Source organism: Mauremys mutica, chromosome 3, assembly GCF_020497125.1.
Source record: "Mauremys mutica isolate MM-2020 ecotype Southern chromosome 3, ASM2049712v1, whole genome shotgun sequence".
Taxonomy (NCBI): domain Eukaryota; kingdom Metazoa; phylum Chordata; order Testudines; family Geoemydidae; genus Mauremys; species Mauremys mutica.
In genome coordinates, this window is record NC_059074.1 from 90876879 (window position 1) to 90896423 (window position 19545).

The 19545-nt window shown below is 40.9% G+C and overlaps 1 protein-coding gene across 1 annotated transcript in view; it reads left to right on the top strand.

Moving 5' to 3' along the window:
- The window catches only part of SLC35F1 (solute carrier family 35 member F1), a 373073-nt gene that overhangs the window by 325925 nt on the left and 27603 nt on the right, over positions 1 to 19545 (top strand). Inside the window, exons 6-7 of the mRNA XM_045009629.1 lie at positions 891 to 943; positions 6435 to 6589. Coding sequence (XP_044865564.1) covers positions 891 to 943; positions 6435 to 6589 — 208 coding nt within the window. The remainder of the gene's footprint in view (positions 1 to 890; positions 944 to 6434; positions 6590 to 19545) is intronic.

The following is a 19545-nucleotide window of genomic DNA, read 5'->3' on the forward strand; positions in this document are numbered from 1 at the left end:
CAGACCAGAGAAGGCTAGTTGAGTGGAGAACTAGCTAGGAGGAATCCTGACCTGTAGGATCCCATCCTTAGAGCATGGGGGGGCCTTATTGGCACCTCACTGTTTCCTTATACTCCCCCATCTGTCCGTATCCATCTCTTGTCTTTTGACTTTATAAGTTCTTTGGGGCAGGGACTGTTTTTTTGTTCCGTGTTTGCACCAAGTGGGTCTTGGTCCATAGCAGGGACTCCTATGCACTACAATAACACAAACAATAAGGGTCTTAGTGTTAATGGGCTTTTAACATTCAGTTAATCTTGAAACTAAATCCTGAACTGGACTCCTTCAGTTTGGCCCACCCTTAGTTTTGTTTCTTGAGTTTTATTGCTATGATTACTTGGTTTCTCTCTTAATGTTTGACAAATCATAGCGCTGGATGTTTTCCCCAAGACTATGCTATGAAATCTGCTACCTCAAGTCTGTGATTTACTCATCATTGTATTTATTCTACAGTGCAGAGGAGCTTTGAAGGGTGTATAACTCATGCAGATACATTATCAATCCTTAAAGTTCAAGAGCTTTAGGAATATTAAGTCCCAAAGGGCAGGCCAGTATGAAAGTGAGGGGGGTGGGCAGCTCTGGATTAACAGCCAGAGATCTGAAGATAAACCAGGGCAAATCACATGCTATCAAATCTTATTACTGCACCAAAGATCTTTCCAACACACAGATATAGGAATAAAACCAAATTGGGTTAACTAGATCTGACTGCATTTGGTCTGTATAGCTTTTTCCAGAGTCTGTTGTTATAAGGCTATTCACTTTGTGTTGTCCACCATATGAATTGCATGAGTGGAAGTAATTTAAGTTCTGTTCCTTCCCATCAAACTTTGCCTTCTTTTCTTTTCCAGTGCAATAATGGAACACAAGGAGTTATTAAAAGTTCCCTGGGATTGGCAAATAGGTAAGAAGATAATTCACTTCATTGAAAACTGTTGCTAAAGAAAGCAACAAGAGGAATAATGCTTAGGGAGGAGTGTAGGAGGGTTAAAGGAGGCAAGGTTTGCTATGTTCATGCATGCTACTGTCAAAGGTTGGAACTGCATGCCTCAGAACCTTTTGAAATGATCTATACCCCCACTCCTCCTACTGCCATTTTATATATTCCCTGCACAATTAGGTTAGGCAGAGAAGAAGCATGTGAATGTCATGGGTAGATCATTCTGGTGACAGAGTGACTTAACCAATAACAGGCATCTCGTTCCAAGATTCAGTGCAGCACTGAGACAAATAACCGGAGTGGTTGTTAAAAACCAGCATTTTACACTCAGTGTAAAGGAAAGAAAACAGAGCTTAACAAAAAACTATAAAAGAAAATTGCCTGCACTGGATTTTGCAGGTCCATAAAACCTTTTCTGAGGGGAGCATTTCTGCATGCAAATAGTTAATTGCTCTCCAAGCGAACTTGGTGAGTTATAGCAGATATGTACTTCAAGTAAGTTTTTGGTAGCATCATGCACAATGACTATACTGCATATTAAGCGGAGGGTGGGGGCACCATTGTCTGGCTTGTTGGAGGAAGGCATGTACCTCATTAAAGGGCTAGAGAGGCATGGAGCGACTTTTACAGATGCTGCGGAGCAGGTCAGTGTGGGAACACTGACCCATCCCTCCCCACAGGTGACCAGAAGAGAAGGGGTACTATAGAGGTCCATGCCAGTCAGAAAAAACCCTCTTTTATTTGGACCGGATAAAATGGATTGGTAAAGGATTTAAAGGAGGTATTTGTTAAAGGAGCAGAAAAATGGGGGGTTCAGGGCTCTTATGCCTGCACAGCAGGGAGCCAACTGCCCCTCCTTTGTAGCCCCATCCAACCCTCATTCGAGGAGGAGGGACGGCAAGGTCCCAACAGCAGGTTGGCCTTAGAAATATGGAAATCAGCTGGCTATACAGGGAATCTCTGTGACGTGAAGTGATAAGTAACATAGTAGTTTGTTGCTTTCTTTACCACTTTATTCACTATTTCCTCTAATTATCCTAAACCATAATAGAGCAATGCATCTGTCATGAAGCATCGTCACTACAAGTCTTGGAAATTTTACACGAGATTGAAAACTAAATGACAAATCAGTTAAAGTATCAGCTGAGGAACAAACCCTACTGCAGATTGTAGATTCATTTGCCTTCATTCATCTGAGATCCTTAACAAAGCTCTAGCAGAGCTTGGTAACACTTCATGTTAAGAAGCCTATGATCATGAATTAATTTGGTACTGATGGTACTAGCAGTCATCATAGTGAATTCATCTCCTAGTTATTTGGATGTCATTTGTAGCTCCACAAGAATTCTGTTGTAATTCAGGATTAGTTAAATGTGCCCTTAAAATAAAGTCACACTAGGTGGTCTCCACTGCCATGAAAATGTCTTCCCAAGTTAGTCACAATTTATAAGAGTAGAAGGAGGAAATCAACCTGCCAAGAATGGTGTACAGCTGTATTTGTTTTGTGAGTGCAATAATTTGAAATGTGGTTGAGTTGCCAAAGAATATGGATAAAATGATGATAACATTGTATAGTTTTGAATTCTTCCCTGGGTTCCACTGTACTTGGTGCATTTCCCATTGCGTTGGCAGCATTGTAAATTTGTCAAGTAGTGATTGACAAGACTACATCAAGGAGGACACAACCTTGCTTGTCCTAAATAGTTATCTTGTGCAGCAGATTTAAACCTGTGGCCTAGCACGGTTAAATCTTCAGCCCTTTGAATGGTAGTGATAAAGTCATAGCAGGCAACCTAATAAATAACTAAAGATGGCCTCTTGCCATCTACCATAATTATGTCATTAAGAATGTAGGAACTAACATTCAGCTGATGTAAAATGGAAATGCTTTTGTGTTAGCAAGGTCCAAATCCATCCTAGCATATAACACATTTAACATAGATGTAGCCCTCTTAGCTATTTAGTTTTTCTCCTGCAAGGTTCCTTCACACACAGGACCAAATCCTCAACTGCTGTAAACCAGCATAGCTCCATTTTAATCAATGGAGCTATGCCAACTTCTATCAGCTGAAGATCTTCCCCAAAAGGAAAGGATTTGACTGTACGAATCAAGTGGAGCACTATAATTCATTTGTGAGGTGAATAATGAAACAGTAACAAACATGAAAACAGTAATTTGATGTGAGACAGAAGTAAATTTGGGTCTCAAAGAGGCACATCCCTCGCAATGAGAGGTATGATTTTTTTCTCTAGCATCCTTTGTTGTTTGTTCTAAGAAGCAAGTTTAAGAAATCTTTGTGTGAAATGGTCTCTGACTGTCAAATACCAGTGGAACTCTGGATTTCCTAGTACAATGGTCAAGGCTAAAACAAGCTGATAAGAGCCATCTAACATGCTGAGGCATTTCTACTCTGAAAACTGACTCTCTGTAAAAATCACATTGGGGGTTCCAACTTTATGGTCTCTCGGTCACTTCCAGATCAAATTTGATCAGTTTACAAGTAAAATAAGTATTTTTTTTCTGGAGCTGCTAGCCTTGTAACTTGGGCTGTGAAAGTCAAATGGCATTCTTTCTGGCTCACACACAGTCACCAAGAACTGTCACCCAACTGAGGTGGATTATAGGTATCATTAAGGGGCAAATAAGATGCCATTTTTTACACTCAACCTTCAGAGTACAATCACAGTGTAAGCATTCTTCTGCTGGAACCAGAACATAGTTTGAAAAAGTGACTCTATGAAAATGCAGTTAATTCCCTGACAGAGTATCTTAATATGAAGAAAATAATGTAAAATGCTATTGTTCATAGAGACCCCAATTCATCAAAGCACTTAACTTTAAGCATGTACTTAAATCCCATTGAAGACAGCTCAGTGATATATTCTTCATCTCCAGTTGCTGTTACAGGCATTCAGACTGCTCTTTGCAATGAGTATTTGCACCTGTGCCCTGCCAGCTCTCTGGTGGTTTGCAGAGTGTTTCATGAAGCACCATTGATGTGATGACTACTGTTTGAGAACTGCTCACCTAAAGGCTGGAATAACTTCTTTACCTGATCTGGTCTGAAGCCAGGAAGAAAGAAGCTGAAGTAGTGCAATATGCTGAAAATTTGTCATTAGACCAAATTATACTCCCTTTTGTGGAATCATTGTCCCAACACAGAATGTCAGAGCTGGCATAAAGCACTTCTTTAAGTACTGTATGTGGGAGAATCCCATGAATACCCATGTACAGTGCTAACCATTAAAATGTCACTATTTGCTAACAGATACAACATTCACGACAGTGATTTCATATTCTAAGTCTAGATTGAAACTGTGATATCAGTGTGTGGTATCTATGGGCATTTGCTGATCTCTTAGGATGACCGCTATATATGTTTTATACAAAGCTATACTTCAGTTGAACTGCTTCTATGAGATCCAAACCAGGAGTATTATGGCAGTATTTGTCTGCTGGGTAGCCTTTTTTTTAAAAAAAGATACAAAATCAGCAGGACTTTATTCATTGTTATTATCAGTTAATTCCCTATTTTGTACTTTCAAGTCTCTGGGTATCAGATTCTCTGCAGTTTTAAGTTAATGCCTCTGAAGGGCTAGCATGAGTCTAAATTTAGTTCATGCACACATCGCAACATCCAGTAGCAGGGGAATTATCATTTGCTTGAGTGCAGATGAGTGGAGAAGTTGAGTGTTTTTTTTTTGTTTTGTTTTTTAAACTTGCTTTGGGATTTACCACCAAATAATTACTGCTGTGAATTATTCCCTGGTAGAGCTTCAGATGGTTTTTTTTTAAGTTAAATTACTTTTTTAATAGAATGTATTATTTATATTACATCAGTGCCTAGATGTCCCACTGTGTTAGGAACTGTACAGACACATAGTAAAAGACACTCCTTGTCCTGAAAAGCATGCAATTTAAATAGACAAGTCAGACGAAGGATGGGAGAGTAAATAGAGGCACAGAGACATACAATGATTTGCCCAGGGTCACATGAAAGATCAGTGGCAGAGCCAGGAACAGACTCGGGATCTCTTTATTCCCAGCCCAGTGCCCTGTCCATGGACAGTACTTCATCTGCAAGTGCAGTATAATCCATTTTATGGGCCTAATCCTGCAATGTGCTGAGTGCCCTCAACCCCTGTTGAATTCAGTGGGAACTGAGCATGTTCAGAACCTTAGAGGATTAGGTCCAGTTTGGAGGATGCCCCAGAACACACTGTTTCATTTCCCATTAAGAGGAATTCACAATTAATAGAAGATACGGTTTTAATAGTAAAGCTATTCTCATGGGAAGTACAGAACACTTTGTGTTATTGGACTAGTCCAAAACTGTTGAAAAGGCAATATTTGCACAGGGATGGGTAGTTAGCTTGCTTCCTGCTCGACGGCAGGGGCATCTGCAAGACTCACAGCATAGCTGCTTAATATGTCTAAGAGGGGATGAAAATATTCTATCATGTAAAAATGAAGCCAGCCACACACAGTCACCTGGTGATCTTCTGAATGAGTAAAGAGAGTTTTGATGAAAACCTGCTTGAGTGACTGATACTCTAAATGTCATGGAGAAACTTCAGTGTCTCAATGCAGACTGCCTGACAACAATCCAGATGGACTATCCAACCATAGCATCTGATGTCAAGGTGAAGCAGCATTGAAGAATTGCATTCATCCAGTCAGGGCACAAAAACACGGGCACCCAGCGGGCAGCATACAAACTATGTGCCCAGTCAAAACAGCATGAATGTCTAATTTAGAATATTCACAGCAAACCCCTGTCAAACAAGCTACAGGCCAAAAATTATTCACAGAATTTATTATTTGAATAATTTTGAATATCCAGCACATTTGAATAAATTGTGATGAGCTCACAGACAATTCAAAAACAGAACAGGTGTAATTTGTTCGATAAATAATTCATTATGAATTAGACACCAAGTTCTATTGATTGTGTGATTCCATTGATTGTGTGATTAATGAATGACAAACCTGTAGTCTGCCGGGTCCCATCACTTACGCTATTTATACCACACCAGGCAAGATATCTGCAAAATGGTTATTAGTACACAGGTTTCGGAACACATTTCTTATATTTAATCAGCCATATTCGCAGTTGATTTAAATTGATGTAGCTCACTGACTTCAATGGAGCCATAACAGCTTACATCAGCTGGGGATCTGGTCCTGTGTGATTTAGACATTTGTAGCGATTACGTGATTTATTAGAGGATTTTACATTTCCACTGTATAGTACATATTTCTATTAATGCTCCAAGTATGTCTATAAATATATACACAGGTTAATAATTTAAATAAATGCTCTTTGAAAAAAATATTCTTAATTCTTTTTTAAACAGTGTGGCTTTTTCTTCTTTCTCACAACACAAATTCAGGCAATATGGGACCTTTGGATTATCTGTGGTAGATCATTTTATCTTGTTCCTCTTCCCCCAGGGTTGCTGTATGTTGGCTTTAGTGCCTGTATGTTTGGCCTCTACAGCTTCATGCCAGTGGTCATTAAGAAAACCAGTGCTACTGCAGTCAACCTCTCCCTGCTCACAGCAGACCTGTACAGCCTATTCTGTGGATTATTCCTCTTTAACTACAAGGTAAATTTAATAGATTATGTATTTGAATGATGACTCTGTCTGAAGTAGTGTCAGTGCAGAGAAATGAATCAGTCTAAGGACCACAACGAGAACTGCTGGGTTTTTGATGGCTCTATGCATTGAAGTGGAGAACTTTTGATGTATCTGTTATTACTTATTAAAAGTGCAGTCTTCCCCATACTCTCCTTTCCCCCAATGTAAACCACGTTTTGTGTGCTTCTCCCTTGTTCTGAAATTACCACCTCTGAGGGAGAACCTAATTCAGTCTCCATGCCTACTTGATCCCTCACCCCCCGTCCTTGACCAGATCCAAACTGGTGTATGAGAGGAAAGTCAATTTATAAACCATTAATAAATCCCTTAACATATTTTTGCAAGGTGATGAGCTTGTTTTGTGTTTCACACTGTATCTGAAATAGTTTTAACGTTGAATTATTTTTGCATAATGCCTCTTGGCTGTCCAAAATATAGCTGCAAAAATGTCCTGTTAGTGTATCAGAATGTGAAGGAAACTTATGTTAAAGTCAAACCTCTAGCTCTCAAGCCATCTGATATTTAGAACATGGCATAGGCCACACTCCAGGCCTCCAGTTGCAAAGGATTATGTCACACTATTCACAACCCTCCCTGGATGGCCATCTTAAAAACGGCATGATGCTCTTGGAGGTGATTGCTATGTAGACATGATTTATTCAGAAAAGGAAGGTGACTTAATGGGGAAAATGGTGGCCTGGAAACTAGTGGAGGAAAATGAAAAATGATGATGCCGACCTGGCAAACAATCCAGAGTCAGGGTTTAATGTATCTGAATGGTGAGGAAATGTCCACATGCAAAACTTTCAGGGCCCAACCCAAGAACAAAAATTCTTATTTGCCTATTATTTTATGCTAATGACTCTTCAGGGGCATTGCAGATACCAAATAAAGATGCATATGGAATCCAAAACTAAAATAAAAACACACTGGAGAGGGCACTTGCTGGACCACGGGACTGATTAAGAGATATGGAATCCCTGACTTCTAGATCACCAGTTCAAATCACTAGTGACGGAAATGTGTTACTATCTGATGGCTGCTTGGAGTCTTATAGTGAAATGTGCTTAGTGGTGTCAGTCCAGTTTCTTGTAGACAAGTGGCCACATCACAAAAAACAGAGATGGGCAAACCCAGGGTGGATTTCGTTTCGCAATGTCATTGGTCATTTTGCCTTAACAAAGCCGTCCATATTCCACAACAGGAGAGTCAGATCCAGGTCCCATTTTCTCCAAATCATTATAATTCTGGGGGGTTGGATACGTGATTTTAGTTTTGGTCCATGTATGCTCCAGATAGAGATGGACAACAAGATGTGTGAGATTTTGGTTTTGCAAAACAAACCCTGGTGCTGGATCTTAGTCCAGTTTTACCTGAACCCTAAAGTACAGGGGATGGATAAATGGTTCCAGTTTTGTTTCATTTCTATAAAATATATTTTAAAAAAATAATCAATTGATACCATTGCCAGGAGTCCCAGCCCATGAGGACTGAATTATCATGAAGATTGACCCACATTCATAAGCTCTTGTGGGCATGAATTTTCTGTTATATGCATGTGTGCAGTGCCTAGCACAATGGGGCCTTGGTCTCCACTCAAAGATGGTGATTGCTACCATGAGAGATATAATTAATAACAATAGTATCATGATCCCTCCAGTTGGAAGCCCAGTTGGGAAGTGTGAAGAAGCTTGTCCTGCCTCTACACCAATGCAGTACCAATCTCAGTGCTGTCAATCTGTCTCCTTTCACAATCTTCATGGTCGTTGGGGAGAAAAATTTAAAAAGAGGAAAAGGGGTTGGTAAAAGAGCTGGATTAAAATTCCGGCTCTAGCTGTCTGAACATTTTTATATATCAAATTAATTTCTCTTGTTCTGATCCTTAATCTAATCTTTTTCTCTGGTTTACTATCAGTTATGATTTTTATATGAAGAAGAGCTATAAAGTGGGCTCCTTGCATGAAATAATGAAGTCTAATACATATGCATTAAATGACCTAAATGAATTCCCCTTCTAGGACGGCATGTTTTCTAGTTTCAGAAAAGCTGTTCTGTTCCCAGCCCAGCTATACCTCTTCTTCTGATGCACTGTTCTTTCTATTTATTGCTGTGCTGACCAATGGGTGAAGCCCCACTTCACAGCAAATGGCTTTATGCTAAATTAGAATCACCTGAGTGGTTTAGTGCCCCTTACAGAATATAATTTTATGAGGCTTTCAAGAAACAGTTATGATTTTTCCCTGTGCCACTACTTTTATCACCTGACAGCTTTATTGCACCTACAGCAGTAAATCTATGAAAGTCTATGGAAAATACAGGAAATGAGTTTTACTGGGCTGACAGCCTCAGAAACCAAACTGAAGAAGAGATTATATTTGAAGTGTTTTGATTTGTTAATATTTCAGCTTCTTACCACAAGGACTTATGCTATCTTGATATACAGGACAGTATGCTTATAAATAAACCAAAATCTATATGTATTATATGCACCCCATATGCTAGTGTCTCTGTATTATATTGGCCAGTCCCCAAATGTTAGTCTGTAGTAAACCAAAAATATAGCATGTATCTAAGAGTCAACTTTAATGGAGGATTAATAATGTAATAAGTGAATTTTATATATTGAGATAGATTTCTGAGTATGCAAATTGCAGTTCTTTTTTTAAAAACTAATCAAATTATTTGAATTCTGCCAACTAATGCAGTCATTTTTTTTAAATCAGTAACTGAGTCCAAATGTTCTGCTTGTGAGAGAAAGATGTTTATCAATGCTTTGTCCAGTAGCTGCATAATTCTCATTACTGAATTAACAGCGTAAGCACCACATTACACATTTTCATCCCATTTATCCCCCTGCCTTCTGAACCTTCTGGCCCAGGTACAACCCTTTGACCTGTCTCTCAAGAGTGATCTAGCTATCTCCCTACTTGAAAAATAAGATCCATCAGGATCCTAAAACTGAAATAAGATAAGGAATTAAAGGAGTTGTTTGGTTTTCTTATTTCTATCATATTGAATCAGGCCACACACTCTCCCAATCTCTGTCTAGGTCTCTCTCTTGTTTTTTAGCTTCTGTGAAATACATTTGTGGTGGCAGGGAAAATGAGTTCTATATGGGATGTGATGTGGTGGGCAAATTCCATGCTAGCCCAGCCAGGGAAAGGGTTAATTCCCACCAAACAGAGCCAGGCAGAAGTCCTATTATAACCTGTGGATTTTACTCAGCTTGCACATCAGAATACATACTTAAGCAGGAAGAGGTAGCAACTTGGGGGTGTGCGGGGAAACAGCCTGCCTCTCTCCTCTAGTCTAAGGAGTCCCCTGGGTGAGAGACTGAGGAGGCAGTTTGTTTGGACTTTGTTTCTTTTGATTTTTTTGTTACATGACCCTGGCTTACTTGACCTCTTTCAGTGAGTGAACAGATCAATCTGGCCTAAGTGGACAGTTGTACTGTGGGATGGTACCCCAAGTAGGGGTGGCTTCATTTGACAGGAGAGCCAGATATAGAGAGCCACGAAGACTGGGTAACATACATACACCCCAAGGAAGAGAGGGAAGCAGTGGAACTAAGTGGCCTGAGTCAGGAAGCAGAGAAGGCTTGATGCTTGGAGTGGGTGGCTGCTTCCTTTTCAGGTCCCAAGCTGGAACTTCCAGTAGAGGGCAGGCTAGGCTGCACCTCCCCTTCAACCACACGATATCAAAACAGGAACTTGTCACCTTTCCCCATTCCCACAGGATATGAGTAAGGCTGCAAGTTTGTCACAAAGGTCACGGAAGTCATGGATTCCGTGATTTTCTGTGACCTCCATGACGTCTGGGCAGTCTTGGGCCACTGCTTCCTCCACACACACACAGCAGCAACAGGAGTTTGGGTGGGGGGATGAGGGTTGGGCGTGGGAGAGGATATGGGCTCTGGGCGGCTCTTACCTTGGGGCAGGCTCCCCAGAAGCAGCGATATCCCTCGGCTCCTAGGTGGAGGTGCTGCCAGGGGTCTCTGTATGCTGCCTCTGCCTGCAGGCACTGCGCCCACAGCTCCCATTGGCTGTGGTTCCCCTGAGGGATGTCACCACTTCTGGGGAGGCATGAAGCCTGGTAGGGAGCCTGCCAGCCCTGCCAACCCTCCCCCATCCCTCACCAGCGTGGGTCCCAGGCAACTCACTGCCACCCACTCCCCACAGCACCAGCAGGGGTCCCAAGCCCCCCTGAGCACCTGCAGCACCCCACCCTCCACAAACCTCCCCCCCTGAGCACCTCTGGCGCTCCCCCAAGCACCCGACCCCCAGCACCCATGGCACCTCCAGGCCGCCCCACTCCCCAAGATTTAGTCAGGGATATATAGTACAAGTCATGGACAGGTCATGGGCCATGAGTTTTTGTTTACTGCCTGTGACCTGTCCATGACTTTTACTAAAAATACCCACCACTAAAACATGGCCTTAGATATGAGTAATTCCCATTTACTTTAATGGAAGTTACTTGGAGCAGAGATGGGAGCAGAGAAGAGAGAGAATCAGGTCTCTGGTCTTATAGTGGAGCCTAACTGGCTCTTCATATGTATTCCAAGTTACCTGTCTCTTCCTGCATGGAAACATCTGTGAAGCTAATACTTCCCCTGTTCTTGCAATTCACACTGGGATTGTGTCTGTCCCCTATGCAAGTGTGTACGGGAAGGGAAAGTTTTTGCCCTCTCTTCTGCCATTCACACTTGTGCAGGGCCAGCCACATTCTGTCCCCTAGTTTCATTATAGTGTCAAGGTTGCTGCTATATTCCAGACTAACTACAATTTATATCTAAGGGATTTTATTTTTTTTAAACTGTATAAAGAAAATGTACGGACATGAAACAATGAAGGCAAAAATAGAGTGAGCTATGCCCCTCATGGTCACATGCATTTTACCAAAGTCCTGCAGCATAGGTAGCCTTTTAGTGTGAAGAACCAGTAGAGGGGATGTTATTTACTTTGCATTACATTTTGCCTTCATCTTGCAGTTTCAGGTCTTCATCTCTTGCCCTAAACTATTGTGTCATATTGCTGTAGTCTCTTAAAAAGCTTTCACCTTCCACACTAAGCTAGCTCTGTTTTGGAGATGTTTTCCATATCCCAGATTTGGAAAGTGCTTTGAGAACATCCAGAATGGAAGATGCTAAATAAATGCAAGATATTTTTATACCATATCGGTATTGCAATGCATAGGCATACTATGGGCTGAAATAAGCACATCAAGGTAGCCTTAGTGACATGACCCTGGAAAGTATAATTTAATAGATTCCTAGAGTTATAGGCCATAAGGGACCTCCTATATATACAGAAAGGCATCCAGTCTTGATTTAAGAAGATCAAGAGATGGAGATTCTACCACTTCCCTCGGTAGTTTGTTCCTGTGATTTATCACCCTCACTGTTAAAAAATTGCGCCTTTTTTCCAGTTTGAATTTGTCTGGCTTCAGCTTCCAGCAATTGGGTCTCATTATGCCTTTCTCTGCCAGATTAAAGAGCCCTATAGCACCCAGTACTTTCTCCCCATGACAGTACTTCCCTGCTGTAATCAAGTTACCTCTCAATCTTCTTTTTGATAAGATAAACGGATTGAGCTCCTTGAGTCACTCACTGTAAGACATTTTCTTCAGCCCTTGAATCATTTTTGTGACTCTTTTCAGTGCTTTGTCCAATGTTTCAACATCCTTTCTAAAATGTGGACACCAGAACTGTACAGGGTAATCCAGTATCCATCCCACCAGTGCCACACAGAGGTAAAATCACCTCCCTACTCCGCCTCACGGTTCCCTTGTTTATACATCCAAGCAGGGCTGGCTCCAGGCACCAGCGCAGCAAGAAGGTGCTTGAGGCAGCCAACACAAAGGGGCGGCACATCTGGGTCTTTGGCGGCAATTCGGCAACGGGTCCCTCGGTCCCTCTCGGAGGGAAAGACCAGCCACCGAAGTATCGCCAAAAAATGAAGCAGCAGCGGTAGAGCTGCTGCCGAAGTGCCGCTGATCACGGGTTTTCTTTTCTTTTTTTTTTTTTCTCCCGGCCGCTTGGGGCAGCAAAAACGGCCCTGCATCCAAGAGTTGCATTAGCCCTTTTTCTACAGTATCACACTGGGAGCTCACGTTGAGAGTTGTTTGTACACTATAACTCCTAAATCCTTTTCAGAGTTATTGCTTTCCAGGATACAGTCCCCCATTTGGTAGGTATGGCCTGCATTTCATCTTCATAGATGTATGACTGCGTTTGGCTCTATTAAAATGTGTTTTGTTTGAATAGGCCCAGACTACCAAGCAATCTGGATTGCTCTATGTGACTGCCCTGTTCTTATCATTTTTTACCACTCCACTAGTCTTTGTGTCATCTGCAAATTTTATCATCAGTGATTTTATATTTACTTCCAGCTCACTGATGAAAATGTTGAACAGCACAAGGTTCCTGTGGAACTCCACTAGAAATTACATGTTGGTTCTGGGGTAGGGCGTTGGGGTGCAGGGAGAGGCTCAGGAGTGCAGGCTCCGAGTGGCGCTTACCTCAAGTGGCTCCCGGAAGCAGCGGCATGTCCATTCTCCGGCTCCTACACGGCAGCGTGTCCAGCCGGTTCTGCACATTGCCCCATCCACAGGCACCACCCATTGGAGCACCGAAGGGGGCCATTGGAATGTGTAGGAGCTGGAGCGTGGCTAGGCTGCGGCTTCCGGGAGCCACATGGTGCAGCTCCCGACTCTGCACACAGGCTGGATTGATGGAGCAAGGCCATGCAGCGGCTTTCAGGAGCCACGTGGTGCAGACCCCAACCCTGCGCCCCTGCTGGAACACTAAAGCAGGGCCATGCAGCAGCTTCCAGGAGCCACATGGTGCAGCCCCCGACCCTGTGCCCCAGCTGGAGCACTGGAGTGGGGACATGCAGCTGCTTCCGGGAGCCATGTGATGCGACCCCCCAACCCTGTGCCCCAGCTGGAGTGCCAGCAAGCCCCAGAGCCTGCTCCCCAGCGGGAGCTCCTGGGCCATCTTAAAAGAGCTCACAGGCTGGATCCAGCCCACAGGCCATAGTTTGCCCACCCCTGATCTACACAGTTACCTTTATCAACAAAATTAGTAATCTCCTCAAAGGATTAAATCAGTTTTATTAGACAAGGGCTATTTCCATCAAACCATTAATTTCCCGATTGTAGAATACAGTATTCTCTGGCTGTTACTGATGCACCAGGACCATCAATGCCAGGAAATTAATGTATGATATCCCTAGGTTTATTATTTCTCTTGGTTTTTTGTTTGGCTTTTTATTGTTTGGGATTTTTTTTTGTCTCAGCCTTAACTTAATGTTAATGTCAGCTTTTAAAATTTCATGCCCTTCATTTTCAAGCATATGTTGTACTTTAGTTATTTTAAGTAAATTGTATTCTCACTAAGTAATCTAAGCAGTTTATTTTACATTTTCCACTAGCTAGACCATGCATGCTGATTATGTTCTGCATCAGCAGGCCCAGTCACACTATATTATATCATTACCTAGCAAGCCAAACACAATAAATTATATTCTGAACTGGCAAATCCTGTTTTATCCAAGATTTAGCCATGAAAATTCAGATATTCTGGACATAGCAACAATTTATTAATCAGGACAATTTGGCTATTACATGGATAACCAAAAAAGTCACAAATCCTGCTGTAAAAGCTAATAAAATAGGGATTACAAAGGAATCAAGAATGTACAAATAAATATGTGACATTCAAAACCCTTTTAGTATTAGAGTCTTGTAAATGTTATAGGTTCAGAAGAGGACATATTTCATATTAGCTCTAATATCAGAGTTTCTCCTTTGAAGACTGTGGATGGGTATTTCATAGAGAGTTCAAGAAACCTAACACAATGAAAAGCTGTTTTTCTAACATGATAAAAAAGTACAGAGTGCTAGATTCTGATCTCATTTATGCCAGTGTCAATCCAAAGTAACCACAATGAGCTTTGGATATACACTGGCTTAACTAAGCAATCTGGCCCCGAGTAAGAAGCTATTTAAAAAAACAAAACAAAAGAAAAAAAAACCCATAGAATTGCAGCAGAAGAATTAGGAGCTTTGGTTAAAAAGAAAGTCTCTAAATATCTGAGCCAAGGCCCATGAAGTCAATAAGAGTCTTTCAGCTGACTTCAGTGGACTTCGGGTCATGTCCTAAATTGGCAAAATCTGATACTTGAGAAAGAAATCTAAAAGTACTTGATAGCTTAAGGACTATAGAAGGCTGCCTTATGACCCCTCCCCCCCATATGTTCCATTTTAACATATGAAGAATATAAATGAAGCAGTTAGGCACCAGCATGGTTAAAAACACGAATTCTTCAGCCTTCACTTTTTCACTAAGAAACCTCAAAGTACTTTACAACAAAGAGTTCAAACAGCCCTTTTTCTTCTGTTCACAAAAGATGGTTATTTTGTCTATTTTTTCCCCTAGCAATAGTCAGTCAAATTGATCATTTGAAAGAATGTCCTAAACATCTGAGAGTTATCGAACAATTTCAGAAAAAGGTGTTGCTTTTGGGGGGTTTTCTTTGTAAACCAGAGTAGGAGAAAAGGTTTGAACCAATATACATGTTGCTTTTTCTTCTGCTGCACTAAGGGCCTGGACCAAGGCTGATTTAAGTCAATGGGCGTCTTTCCATTCCCTTCAATTGCCAATGGATTGAGCACTAAATTTCAAGATCTGACAGGTGCTCTGCCGCTGGTCCATTATTGTAGGTTGAGTGGGAGTCAGGGAAGCCTAAGCAGATAGTGCAAGGGATAAAGGCCAGCAGTGACAAGAAATGGGATTATAAATGAATACAGGTGTGCAGGTCAGATGTTACTACTGCTGGCTGCTTTTGCTTGAGAACAGGCAAGCGTTCACAATTCCTTTTCTAGCCCGGCTGAATTATTATAACTCAAAACATTTGTTGACAGTTATCCACCAATTTTTCAAATGTCAAGAACCTGTATTTCAGGATATTTTCTCTATAGATAAGTTTATACTGCAAGCTCTTTGAGCTAGGGACAATGTCTGTCTGCGAGCTTGAACAGAATCTAAAACAATTGGGCCCCTATCCTGATAAGGGCCTCTGGACACTACCACTACAAATATTTAATAATAATTATGCTAATGACAAATACCATTATTAGTGATTCAAGCTATTGATGATATATAGCAACCTGATAGTTTATTTTACTTTTACTTTCTCTTCCAACCTATGAAATCCCTCTTACTGTAACTCACCCTCAATAATGCAGTTACTATTAAGCAACACGGTGAAATTGTGCTGGTTATGTGCCTTCCATCTGAGCAGGCAGAGTTCCAAAGCAATGCCTGAATTTTTTTTTAATCAATTAGAGACCAATTATGGAGAAAAATCAGACTTCCAATCTTGAAAAACTGGCTTGCAATTCAAGAGAGTTAGAGATGTTTTTAGTTGCAATGAGAGCCCCTTGTCATTCTTTGCTCTCTCTTCATTGGAAGAAACAGGAGCTAGTTTTGGTAGGACCATACTCAGGTTATCCTCTGGTATGACTCTGTAGAGCACTAACTCATAGTATAAAATTCTAAAGTGAACTTCAGGGGAGGGCACAAAACGGAAAATAACATGCTCCCTAATGAGACATTTCATAGTCTGACAGTAGATTGTTCGCAACTTCACACTGAGATGCTAGTTCTCTGAGAAACTTGCATTATCAAGGGACTGCTCCTTCTTTTGCATGCTATCTTGTATTTAAATTTATTATTCATAAATCATAAACCAATGAATTGTGAAATAATTTATAACTGCCATTTTCTGGCCATCAAAATGTACTGCATAACAGGCTGCAACTGTAACACAGAGGTAATATGGAGGTTTCCATTCCAATAAATCACTTTTTCAGATGCTGTTACTTCACAAACATCAATTGCCATAGGCTAAAATAATGTTTTAATGAATTGTTTCAATTTGGATTTGGGGATTTTAGTTTTAAAAACACTGTTCACAAGTAGTGTAACACAACACCAAGCCTGTGATTGCATCTACTTCCTTGTCAGAATACTATAGCTGCCTTTTTTCTGATACAAGATTAATGGTATGTTGACTCCATGATTTAGACCTCTTATTATTCTAGGTTGAGCGTATGATTGATAAAGACTAAGGATGACAGCAGTGTTCTGGACTTCGATACTCCAAAGTTGTATATCAAATTGTAGTGATGTCTCTACTATGGGCCTTACTTTTGAGAATCAGTAGATCATTGGCCAGAGTAACTTTTTTTAACCTGCTGTCCTCTGAAAGAGAGAAAGATGCTGCTTCTCCAACATGTAAAAAATGGACACAAAACCTTATTATGCCCTGGTCCTACACATTGCCGAGGTAGTACTGCCTTGTTGAAGTAGGGGTGTGTGTGTGTGTGTGTGTGTGTGTGTGTGTGTGTGTGTGTGTGTGTGTGTGTGTGTGTGTGTTGAACTGCATATCCCCATCACCAGAAGGAATTCTTTAACTGCGTTTATCCCAAAAGGGTACTGTAGTGAATATAATAGCACCAGAGATGCTGAAGTGCTATTTGGTGAGTCCAATTTGTGTAATTTAGTCATCTTAATTTTTAAGCAAGACTGTGGATTATCTGAAAGATGGGAGAATAGTAAATAGTTCAACCTAAATACATTTGCACTCCTTTAAAAATAAACACTTTTCATGATCATTTGTTCAAGTGCGGTTTTGTTCATACAGATATTTACAGAAAGGGAATTTTGAATGATCTAAATTCATTTAATCATAAATGAAATTTGTAGTGAAACAACATTAATTTTAGATTGAAGCAGAAATAGTTTGAAGGTGAATCTATTTATCAGTCAGGATAAAGAAGCAATAGCATGTGACTTTTCTGAACAGTCAGACAGCTCAAATATCACGTTGCAGATATTGACTGCTTCAAGAGAATACTTGCAGTGAAAGTGAATTGAAGAGGTACAAGTAGCAAACAAATGTAAAAATCAGTCTGTTCATGGACAATTTGGGAAGAGGAAAAAATCTAAATAAGCTATGTTGTCCATTGTCCAAATGTTTGCTCAGATTTACTTGAACTGAAAGATTTACATTCTCAAAACAATTATCTTCTGGGAAAGAAGGTACATTGCCAAAATCATGTGCTTTGTAGTCCAAGAGGTGCTGATTTCCGGTGAAACTTTGAACCAAGGTTGCGAGTGTCCTAATAGAACCTATTGGTCTTATGGAATTTATTTAAAAGATACAAAGATGAACTCCAGATCATAGCCAATATTTTTTCTCTACATAAAACAGGTTTTCACAGTTTAGGTTACCTTACTTCTTACCTTACATACTTACCTTACTTCTATTTGACTGTGCATTCGATTACCTAATCCTAGGAAGAAGCCTGGAGAAATGAGACAGAACTGAAGCAAAACTCCATGAGGTTGATCTTATGGATTTAGCTGTAAACTATCACCTAAAGCAGAAGGGATTTGGTGTGGTGTGGAGGTGGGAAAGAGTAAAGCCCCTCACTCTGCAGACCTGAGGATCCACCAAGAAAGGATTCCTCAATTCCACTGAAATAGAAGCTATCAGCAAGGCTGAATGAACCTCCATACAGATCCATTGCCCATTCCTCCTCTAGCACCATGTGGCTATGTCCCTTTCAGCTTCATAGAAGACCCAGAAACCCAAGAATCCAAGCTGTATTAACATCCAGACAGATTTCCATGGGGAAATCTAGACATTCTTCAGGGACAACCAATCCCTGCAGCAAATCCTCCTACTCCAGCATCTTCCCCAGACTATGTAGAGCACCCATATAGGACCATACACTGGAGTTCTTTGCAGAAGTGGCACACCCCATCCTTCCAAAGAGGTGTGGAGTTCTATCCGATGAGAGTCTGCTTCCCATGCATATCAGTGAAGATGATCTGGCACTGTACCACCAGAATTCAACTCACTGCTTTGTAAATTACCTTGAGGTGAAAGACACTATATAAATAAAACCCAATTCTGTTCTAATGTATGGAAACTAGTGTACCATCCGATATCAGTCACTTTTTAATGAATATTTAGATTTTTGACATTTGCAAAATATAGACTTTGTATAGACTTTCCAAAAATCAGATGTATAGGCTGGTATTTACAGGAGGGTCTGCTGCCCTCACAGACTGAAGTTTGAAGCACTAATTGTTTTTACAGTTTCTACAACCTTGTCCAAAACCCATTGAAGTCAATGGGAATCTTTCCTTTGACTTCAAGAGGATTTGGATTATGCATGTAAAATTGTTCCTAGTTCATGCAAATTAGTTCTTTGGAGGATGAATTTAGATATGGATGAATAAAAGAAGAGGTATATCTGAATTATCTTTGAAAGGTGACTCAACACATTACATCAGGATCATGGAACTTCAAGGTTGGACAACCTGCAGAATATTCAGACCATCATCACTAGTACCTCTGCATACAATAAGAAGGGGCAAGAAATGGAGAAGTATGTTTAGGGAACTAATGAAAAAAATCCATGCTGTGTAACTTAGGGTTGGCAATTGTGCAACCATCAGTCAGTTCTTTGGAAAGACATCTCACTTTTTAAAAATATTAACATTTTTACATTTTTAACATTAACATTAAAAATGTAAAACTAATTGGCCATAGTGGCTTGGAGTCACTCTGTATGACAACCTTCTAGTTCTCTGTTTTGTTGGACAGTTTTGTGCTTGGATATAAGAAAATTCATCTGCTGAGTTGGTCAATGCTCCACTAAAATTGCTGTAGGGCTATGGCAAGGTGCACTAGGTCTGGAAGCCCCCTGCTGGAGGCCTTGTGGCTCTGCATCACCCTGCCCCAGAATAGAGCAGTTCTCCAGCAGTTCTCCAGCCTCAAGTGGCTGCAGAGGAGCGGCCAATCAGAGGGGCTACGAGAGCAACCAATAAGGGGCCAGAAGGGCAG